The 10,848-nt window shown below is 43.0% G+C and overlaps 2 protein-coding genes across 2 annotated transcripts in view; both read right to left on the minus strand.

Moving 5' to 3' along the window:
* Window positions 1-2,796, minus strand: part of rsph3 (radial spoke head 3) — a gene marked incomplete at both ends in the record, with an annotated part of 6,459 nt that extends 3,663 nt beyond the window's left edge. Inside the window, 4 exons of the mRNA XM_080510298.1 lie at window positions 1,123-1,268; window positions 1,343-1,484; window positions 1,572-1,653; window positions 2,705-2,796. Coding sequence (XP_080366424.1) covers window positions 1,123-1,268; window positions 1,343-1,484; window positions 1,572-1,653; window positions 2,705-2,796 — 462 coding nt within the window. The remainder of the gene's footprint in view (window positions 1-1,122; window positions 1,269-1,342; window positions 1,485-1,571; window positions 1,654-2,704) is intronic.
* Window positions 2,797-4,973: 2,177 nt separating this feature from the next.
* brcc3 (BRCA1/BRCA2-containing complex, subunit 3) lies at window positions 4,974-5,842 on the minus strand. The gene has a single exon (XM_080510269.1). It carries the CDS (start codon window positions 5,786-5,788, stop codon window positions 5,006-5,008), a length of 783 nt encoding a protein of 260 aa, XP_080366395.1. The 5' UTR covers window positions 5,789-5,842; the 3' UTR covers window positions 4,974-5,005.
* Window positions 5,843-10,848: the final 5,006 nt, after the last annotated feature.

Raw genomic sequence — 10,848 nt, forward strand, 5'->3', positions numbered from 1 at the left:
AACATGTGATGTTTGACCTGTCGGCCCTCCAGAGGTCAGATCAGGATGATGTGGCCCCTCAACTGAAATGAGCTTGACACCCTGGACTATACAGATTTACATCTAACAGCTACTGGCTCTTTTTAACTATTTGTTTAGGCTACTTTCTCTTATTATATTTTTATCTACATTTTAGGGTTTGCTTTGCTTTGCTTTGCTTTTCTTTTCTTTTCTTTTCTTTTCTTTTCTTTTCTTTTCTGATAGGAACTGGATTACCCAGAGAACACCCACACATGCACAGACTCCAACAGGGATATATTTGTTGTTAGAGAGTGCTCATCACTACACCACCATACCGACCGAATTGAATTCATAGACCAGTGATTCCAAAAGTGTGGGCTGCGGCCCGCTGGAGGTCCATGCAGTTATTGCAGGTGGGTCATGAGAAGCCAGTTATGGAAAACAGTTTGAACATTAGATTTTGAATTTGAGTTTGGTATCACTACAAATTATATACAAGATACACAGTTCTGTTGAAAATGATGAACACTGAGACACAGACCGGTGATTGTAGTTGAACTACGTCACTGATTTCACCGATATCTGCCAGTTTGGTCATGAAGTTACTTTCATGTGCTCTGAGTGTTAAACACAAGAACCATTGCAGAGAAAAATAGAGCAATCATCGATTCATGCCAGTTTTCTCCTATATATCTTGGGTGAATTGTGTGAACCGACAGCCCATGATGAGGGTCTTTTACTAAGTGTTGAACCAAATACATTTTAAACATAATTGTCCTGCTTGTATTGCTTAATAAGAGTTATATAAACGCTTTTTAAACATAAATAAATATGGATACATAATTAATCAGCACTTTATTAACACGAGCCTACATTCAGATTGAATTCTAACAACCTTATTTCCACAACTATAATTAGTCTAAATCCAGGCTATGACCAAAAAAACCACATCTAAATCACGTTGGGCGGGTCGTGGTTATTCATAGTAATCCAGAAAAGTCACAACGTAAGAAAGTAGCCAAGTCTTGAAATATGCCTCAAACAACACTTCAGGGTTGAAGGTTGCATCTCAGAATGTCCACTAAAAGATTGGACGTATGAAAGGAAACCGCTGCAGCCTACCTCCCCCTCCTCTATCTGAGTGGCCACATCTTTTCCTGATTTGGCTGGGATGAAGAGTGGAGACGCTGGTTTGTCCAGGAAGGCGTCGGTCTGACACTCCATGTCCGTAGTCACAGCCACATCAGCCAGCTCCTCGAGGTAAAGCTCTGCAGTGGAGACAACGTGTTAGGACAAGGCAGAGAGGTGAGGGCTGCTCTGTTGTTGAGAAATTGGGTTGCACCTGTCTGCATGTGTATGTGCTTTCTTCCCTGCACGGGTTCAGGAGTTCTGGGATTGAAGTGCTCCCCGGCTGCTTTCTGAGTGGTGGCCCTCGGCTTGACGGCCTGCCGCCTTCCCGTCTCTGCGGGGTCGGGCTGGGCTGCCTGACACGTGCACAAGACACCACACATTCAGAGGCGAAGCTGACTGACAGAGGTGAAGTGACAGAACGTGGTGCCACTGGAGCTCACGGGAGGCATGACGTGTCGGCTGTGGGTGTTCCCCCTGACGACGCGGCGGTCAAACATGATGTTTCCATAAGTGGGCCGGGTCCTGAGTTGGAAACGGACGACATGGTGAGGTTGACCAATGCTCTCAGTAGCAGGTGACTCCAGCCTCTGCTGGCATCAAGTGGAAAATGTCTTGGCTTCAACTTGGTCTCAGCCTCTGAAAGTCTTAGTCTGGTCTTGGTCTTGACTCTGTCACGTGTTTGGTGGTCTTGACTACAATTACACTGACAAATTCAGTCATAAAATGTTTGTTTTCAAAAGGTTAAGCCTCGTGTAACCCTCTGATATATATATATATATATATATATATATATATAAACTTTTTTTTCAAGGCTCTGGTGGTTTAGTATGATTGTCTCGCCAACAATTTTCCAGATTTTCTTTGCCTTTTTCGCAAAAATTACTTCTCAACCTAAATAGGGCCGACTCTGCTTTTTTTTTTTTTTTGTTGGTATATTTAATTTATTTGAAATTTCAAGTCACATGTTTTTTTCAACAATGGGTCAGAGTGTTTCTCAGACACATTCAGTCTCTCTGGAAGGGATCTTTACGACCACCAGCAACAAAGCTATGACAGAGTACTGACTTCATCGGTCACCCCCCAACAACTGCCCCTCTTATTAATATAATCAACTCTATCCATTTAATGGAAAAGATTACATCCTCTCTTCGGCTCCAGAAAGAGAAGGGAGAAAATACTGAGAAAAATTGGATTGTTGTAGCCAGAGTGACACCTATTAATTTTTGGTGTTCTGTGAACCTATTTAGAAAATAAAAACTAAATGAGTGATTCGTTCCTGTAACTTTTGTGCATCTAAAGAGAAGGCCGTGGACAGCTGTAATTTAATTTTTTTCCACAGACCGGAACCGGTTTTTCTCTCCGTTTTATTTATTTATTCATTTTTCTTCTTTGTTGTTTTTGAGCTTCCCTTTTACCTTTTGTTGTTTATTGACAAAAAAAAGAATAAAAAAAAAATGATTTTAACTAAAAAGCGATGGTTATCACCTTCACTACAAAAAACTCGGGAATAAAATCCATCATTATGTCACACGTTGCAATTTCCCAGACGTTGGGCCGGTCTGAGGAGACTTACTGGCGGGACGGAGGCTCCCTGTTCCTCGGCCGGTTCTCCACGACTCTCGGCCGGCTGGAGAACGTGTACAGTCCGTTTCCAGCTGTCGCCATATTTCCCTCCGAACTACCAGACTGTCACGAAAAACGATAGCGAAGGAGCGGCGAACGAGATTGAGGCGCAAACTGTTGTTTTAACAACGGTATCCAGGAAATGCGTCACACACCCGGAAGCGACATTTTAAGAATAAAATGTACTCTGTTTTTATGCTTTGAAAAACATGTCAACATATTTTTTTTAGACATTCCAACACTGTATATGTGTAAAGAGCTGCGATGTTTAGGCCTGGAAAAAACCCCAAATACCAATGACATTAATTCCAGTGAATTTGACACTTAAATGTGTCAAACAGGAGAAACAGCAGGAGAAACATTGATCACAACATCTCTTCAAACGTGCAGGACTGGCATTACCATGTACTCATACTGGCATATTGTTTTCTGCGACACAAATTTATATTTGTGTCTCTGCATCGCTAAACGCTTCATGTTCAACAGGCAAAGCACAAAAAATGTAGATTATAAAGTAATCGCTTATATATTTAATGACCTATTACAAATCACATTGTCACACTATATACATTCTAATTCATTGTATTAAAGCTCCTCTTCCAGAATCCACACTGGAAAAATTAAAACCTTTTGGACCCAGTTTTAGTTGTTGCTGTACATCTCTAATACAGTGTTAATATCTTCCTGAAGGAATTTCAGCATCACACTCACACCAACACATATTTCCAGTATTTAGATTTCGTGGAGCATCCTCTGGTCTGTTGACCTCTCAGCAGCAAACAGAAGCTTCTGAATATTCCCGAGGCAAGATTCTGTTTATTCACTCAACCTCTTTATTCATATGATTAATATATCAATGAGTGGTAATGGTCTTGTTATTGTGTATTGGTTTATTCTCTGTGCAGAAGTTATACCTTTTATAGGAAGCACAAGTTAGATTTTGTTTCTGTTAGAGTAACTTTAAGGACTGCAAAGCTCTCAAGCTCCCATCAAAAGTGTCTTGTAGAAGTTAAGATTGTACCTCACACGAGTTACCACCACAACTAATGCAAAAATAACCCCCAAAATGTTCAGGATTCATCTCCTGGCATTCTTCCCGTTGGCTTCTGGGGGCCGCTTTATTTAGTCTTGTCATGAAGGTTGAAGGTTGGAGTTCAGTCTGGTAACTAACCATACTTTATTAATACCCTTGGAGAAATCCACTTTTCCATATTTACCCAACCTTTTTCTAGGATGTAGTGGGCAGCCACATTACAACACTCCAGGAAGCTGATGGAGGTCAAAGGTCATGCTCTTTTAAACAAATTCAACTTCTCTTTACCTTGACCCTCTTGTTATGTTTTTTTCCCCACTGCTTATGCATTAATGTAACACTTAAACTTGGTATTTTTTTATTTTATTTTACATATATGATATGACTAGACCTATTTTTAAGACGGAACAAATGTTTTCTTCAGTGCACCCAGTGGGGTCGGGGTCGCCCTGGTTGTTAATTACTACTCTAGATGCACAATACTTCACTCTGGCTTGACTTTACTACAAACTACCACTAGGGTACCTCATAACTGGACATCAAAATATCCTGCAGTAACACTGGGTGGTGATTATACTCATCTTTTTGATGGTTAAAAAAAGAAGACAGCAGAGACCAACCTGCTTCTTCTTTGTCCTATTTGATGGCAATTCTGACTCGAGTGTGACCTTTTCTGGAAAAGTGGAGTTCTGTCATAATTTAAACAGATTTTGTTTTACTTATGTGTCGTGATCTGACCCATACTCGGGTCAATTTCAGCGTGATAAAGGGGCAAATGGCACATTTCACATCAAAACACGTCAGTTCAACACTTGGGTAAACTAGATTTTAATGTCACCAAAGTAACTCCAGTTTGAATTGACCTACTTTGTAGATTCAAGTCATATTGTGACTTTTCTCTCAAGTCTCAGGACAACAAAAGTCTGAATAATAGGGTGGTCCTAATTTTTAATTTGTTTAATAGATCTAGAAATCAATGGAATCAATTAAGTGGGGGAAAACAAGGGATTTTAATGGATTTGCAGCTCTGAATTTCACAGTTCATATTCAGTCTGTATAAAGAGTGCAGTGATCATGACAGGTCGATAGAAAAAAGGGTCCCGCTGCGGGCAGATCCACGGGCCGGGCCGGGCCAGCCCCCCTCCCCCTCCTCCCCCGTGCAGATCCACGGTTGTTCTGCCCCGGCCGGTCCTCCCCAGCAGCCCCCCGTGAGCACAGTCAAAGGGCGGCCAGCTCCTGCTCCAGCCTCTCCTTCTCCTGCTGCAGGTCCACGATGCTCTGGCGGTTCTGCTCCAGCCGGTCCTCCAGCCACTGCAGCAGCGGCCCGCTCACCGCGGACATCTGGCTGCACAGGTTCTTGGTGAACACCGAGCCGTTGTGGATCTTGGTGACCGGGTCCAGGTGGGCCAGGCTGTGGATCTTGCGGTAGGTGTCCTGCTCCTCCTGGCACAGGATCCGCGGCAGCTCCACCGCAGACTCCAGGCAAACCTTGCCGATGGCGTCCCGCGGCACGACGTGGACCGGGATCTCCACGCGCTCGTACTCGGAGCCCTTCTGCGCCTGCACGGACTGGAAGCAGGTGTACAGGACGCGGCCCGTCTTCGTGTTCTTGTCCTCGATGAAGCAGGAGAAGATGAGCCCCACGAAGCACTGGTCCAGCATCTGGTACATGGCCTGGGTGCGCACGTCGACGTGTGACGGCCACACGGTGATGTGCGGGTGCGAGTGGTACCAGCCCACCACGCGCATCGGGCGGCCGGTCGTGTCCGCCAGCCGCTCCGCCTCCGTGGAGGCGGCGGACAGCTGCTCGGGGGAGATCTCCACCCGGTCCTTCCGCTTGTCCGAGCGGCGGAGGATGATGACGGAGTGGATGTGGACGATGCGGGTGAGCTCCACCTCCCCGATGCACAGCCCCATCACCTCCTCCTTCTCCGTGCTCAGCGCGTGGTTCATGCACACCAGGAAGGCGTCCGACTCCAGGTGCACGGCGCTCACCGCCATGACTGCGCCTTCCGCGAACCGGACTCACTGTGTCCGCATCAAAACAAACAGACGTCCGCGTTCCGAGGTGCCACGCGCAAAAGGTTTCGCTTCCGGTGAAGAAAAGTTCCGCTTCCGTCTACAGACGCGCGGACGCGTCGCCAGACCCGGAAGGAAATCGGTGTTACACCCGCAAATCACCTCGCTGTTTTCTAAAAAAAAAAAAAAAAATACAAACAAAAAACGGAACATTCTGAAAAAATTCCTCGCACATTTCTGAGAGAGAGAAAAAATAAGCAAAAAAGAAAAAGGAATCTTTTTTTAAAGTTCACAATCCATAGTTCTGGGGAATACAGTCAGGATTCTTTAAAAAAAGAAATAAAATAAAAGAAACCATAATCCTGACTTGCAAAGTGCAGTCATCACAAAGCAGGCACATTCTAAGAAATACATTCTGATTTCAATTTCCCCGATTCACAGGAAAACAGTCACAATTCAGATTTTCATCTCCTGATTCTGAAAACAATCATGATCTAAAAAAAGTTCTGAATCCAGAGTTGCGTGAGGATTTATAAACATGACGCCACAATTCTTACTAACAATGTGCAATAATCATAAAAAAGGCACTACATTATATATAACTTTTCACTTGTTGTTCCTAATACGTCTTAATTCAGGTCTGCTCATCTGAAGGCAGGCCAGTTTTAGGACATTATAAGTTTTTCAGGTTATGGAAGGAGGACAGTCCATTTAAACACATTTCCGTCTGGCACAAAAATGGAATTTGCAAGCATGATATCATATAATTTCTGTGAAATCCAGTCAGCTGTAACCCTAACATGGTAAATCAGTAGAGAAGATAGAAGGATATAAACGTTAATTTATTATTAACTTTACATGCTTGTATTGATCATGCTCACTCAGCATTGGTGCCTCTGGTCATGAGTAGGACAGTTCAGATATTAAGATGTTAAGATAAGATAAGATAAGATAAGATAAGCCTTTACTGATCTCACAGTGGAGAAATTTACTCGTAACATTCAGCTCTTAAGGACTGCTCTTAACACACTGTCTATTCCCTGGATAACATAATTCACACTAGAAGCACATATAACACAGACCTACAGATTAATGAGACAGAAAGTTCAAATCTGTAAAATCAAGATGATGTCTAAGAGAGAAAGAAAGAGAGTAAAAGATAGGAAATTGTCATCATTTGTCATTTCGTCTCTGCCCATAAAGGAGGAGCCAGCCAGATATGAGGGTTGACAGATGGATGACAGATGTGTGGTCATTTGTGTTAATAATGAAAAGAAGGGTGAACTGGTGAACAGACTCCATGCCTCTGTGTGTGACCCTGCCGGTGGCGCATCTGCCACACTGGGTAAAGCTAACAAAGAAGTATTCATTTTCTATATGAGTAACTTTTTAAATGTTTTATTCACTGAGTATCGCACTGTTTCAGGTGCAGTAGAACCTTATCGTTGAGCATTAAACAACTGATTCACACCATTTGAGTCCTCACAGACATCACAAAAGTGGATTCCTGTCACACCTCTGCTCTGCAAAGCTCAAAATGATTGTATCAGTTCTTCTGTGATTCTCATTCATCCCTGATCAAACATGCAGAAACTGCTTTCAGTTTATATTCATCAAATATTTTGGGGGGAAAAAACTCCCTAACAACTGTTATGAGAACCATTATTAGAGCCTTTAAAAAAAATTTTATTTAACCTTTATTTAACCAGGAAAAATCCCATTGAGATTATAAACCTCTTTTCCAAGGGAGTCTTGGCCAAGACGCAGCAAAGTTACACATAGAATTACATTGACAATTACACAAAACATTATAATGACAGGGTAGACATCAAATATAACAGTTACAAATAACTGAGTCAGTCTCAAATGCTCTCAGTTTAGATTTAAAAGCATTTACAGATAACTCAGTCAGTCTTCCAGTCTCTTTGTAGCATGTTCCAAGCACAGGGAGCTGCATAGACAAAGACAACAATGGCACCGTTGCTGAGATTGTCCTGTACTAATAATGCCGGGGTGCTTTGGTAGTGTCAGGAATGTTCATGTGGCAGAATTTGGGCCAAGGTGCTGTAATGTGAGTAGAACCTGGGCTGCCAGGCCCTCTGCATTGTCTGCATGAAGTCCTCGTAGCTTGCCTGTTTGTCTCTTTCTGTTTTATTTTGATACTCACCTGTCTCGTCTCTGTCGATGCACACTTGTCCTTCCTGTCTTCCCTCCCTCAGTTTGTCTGATTATCTTGTGTCACCTGTGTCTCTCACCTTTCCCAGTGTATAATTACTCCTTTTCCTCATGACCATATCACCCCGTCCTGAAATTCCTTCACTGGCTTCCTGTCCCACTCAGAATTGAGTACAAGGTCTCCCTCCCCACCCAGCAGTGCATCTATGGTCGACCTTCAGAATTACAAAGAAAATGTATTATTAGTTATTCTTGTTAATAACGTGTGATCATGAATCATGTAGTGTGAGAAAGGAAAGAAGCTCAGTGCAGTGTAGATCCTCCAGCAGCCTTCCCTTATAGCAGCTTAACTAGAAAATGATCCAGTGTCATGAACCAGTTTTGACGGTCAACTTTATGAAATAGTCTCTACTTTCAAAGTTAGGCTCAAGAGTTTTTTGAGTCAGCCTCCTTCACTGAAACTGGGAGCTGGTTCCACAGGAGAGGAGCCAGAGAGCTGAAAGCTCTGCCTCACATTCTACTTTTAGAAAACCTAGGAACCTCCAGGGGGCAGCACTCTGAGAACCAAGTGTTCTTCTGGAGTGACACAGGAACTCTCTTCAGGGAAAAACAGTTTTGTTTTGGCGACGTGAACACTCCCACGAACTCTGAACCGGAGCTTACAAGCGATCTCTGGTCCCCTTGAAATTCTAGGTCTCACTTCGCTTGCAAACGATCTTTCCAGTGAGCGGGTTGAGAGGATGGGTGAGAAGACAAGACATAGAGCGCAATGAATTCTGGGTAGGAAATAAACTAACTCACCAGGCGAATTGGAAGAAGCAGATGCGGAAAGAAAAAGTTGGAAAATATCTTGCAGGCAGCTGTGAAGGAAGAAGTAGAGAGGAAGAAGTTTTGACAAAGGCATTCATTGATATCTGGTCTGAAGACTATATATTGCAGCTGTTTCAGGCTACCCATTAGCCACGAGCTAATTAGCCTCGCCACCATGGGCAAAAGGGGCAGGATTTCCACTTTTGGTCTTCTAGTCAGTATTTGTTTCGGGGGATAGGACCACAAACCAGCAGCTGTTGTAATTGCATGATGTTTGATCCGATCTTACCCTCCACCACCCACACCCCCACCCCCACCAAGTCAATCGAGTCCTGAACTATCCGAATGTGAAGGGCCTGTAAACGCTCTTTTAAGAAGTGCCTGGTTGTTTAGAGCTTTATAGGTCAAAAACGTATTTATATTCTATTCTAGATGTAACAGGACACGAATCAAAAGATGCTAATATTGTAGTTATATGATCTCTCTGGATGGTTCCTGTCGAGACTCTCGCTGCAGCATTTTCAATCAATTTAAGTCTTTAATCAGAAATCCGACCAAAACTAAAACATTTGCAGATTCATTGCATTTCATCATCAGAGTTAAAAACATGACAACATGTGGAAGTATTTTCCATCAGATGTCATGAACCTGGCCGACCTAAAAGCAGACTTACACAAAGCCTGGAGTTTACAGAGTTTATTTTCAATTTAGGAAGGAAAAGGTGTCCAAAGGGCTAATCCAATTGGATGGTCTTTGTTTACGCAAACAAAGAAACAAAGAAAAAGAGACATGAGAGAACACAAGGAAAGACACATGAGTACTCATGGCACTTTTCCACTAGTACCTGCTTGGCCTAACTCAACTCGCCTCAGTTATGTTCATTTTCCAATGAACATAAAGCGAACATGCATTTGGAAGAGTGGAGTTACAACTCTGCATTGTATATCAGCTGAAATTATTAATATTACAAAATGTGGATTGTTAGGATCATGCTTTATTGTCAAGATGTGCATCACTGTCTGGTGTTTCAATTTAACTGGTGCCCCTGTTAACTGGTGACCTACTTCTGCCACCAGCTGGTAAAGTAAGATGGAATGATACTTTGAAAATAAATGAAAATGTGGTTAAACGGCGTTCACTAGGACCGCTGTGTATTTTGGTCGGGGTTTTTTTTTTTTTTTTTATATATATGCTGTGACCAGGGACCGGTAACCAGTTAACAGGGACACCAGTTAATCCAAAACACTAGTGGCTCGGGGACCTCCCGATACTTGTAGTGAGTCACTCCATCGAGCTCCTGAAATCTCTGGTTGGCGACCCGACAAAGAAACGTCTGGTCCTCGTTGTTGCTCCATAGGGTTGATTTCTGTGCGTCTTTCTCTGTTTGTGAGCGTTTTTGTCGTGATCGAGTTTTTAAAAAATGGCGGGATGAATGACACGCTCTCCTGAATGATCCGTGTCGTCACGTGCCGGCAAATCAGCAGACTGCGGTCTGCCACGTCGCATTGTCCACTCACCTCAGCCGCACAGGTACCACGAAAGTCCCTGGTACCAGGTACCACGAAAGTCCCTGGTACCAGGTACCACGAAAGTCCCTGGTACCAGGTACGAACACATAGTGGCAAAGCATCAAAGGAGAGGCAAGTGGAGTCGTATGGGGCCGAGAAGGTACTAGTGGAAGAAACTCCATAAGACAATCAGGCGCAGAAACACGGGGAAAGGGAGTTAATTTACCAGGGGAGTTCAGGCGACACAAATGAAACACAATGAGATGCATGGAGGGAGGACACACAGAAAACACTAATGAGAAGAGACAGGTACCAGAGACAAGTACAAAATAAAACAGGAAGGATGAAAACTGACAGACACAACTAAGACACACAAAGAGTACTGACATCAGACGGTGTTGAAAATAAATAGGACTTTACTCGAATTAAACAGCTGCTGTTTTACAACCTCTTCAAAAATTTATTTTTCACCTTGATTTGGGTTTTATGTGTGCATATTAAATTCAAGGTTTAAATCATGAAAAGAACTCATAAACAAATATCTTATAG

This window comes from Blennius ocellaris (assembly GCF_963422515.1).
Source record: "Blennius ocellaris genome assembly, chromosome: 15".
In the NCBI taxonomy this organism is placed as follows: domain Eukaryota; kingdom Metazoa; phylum Chordata; class Actinopteri; order Blenniiformes; family Blenniidae; genus Blennius; species Blennius ocellaris.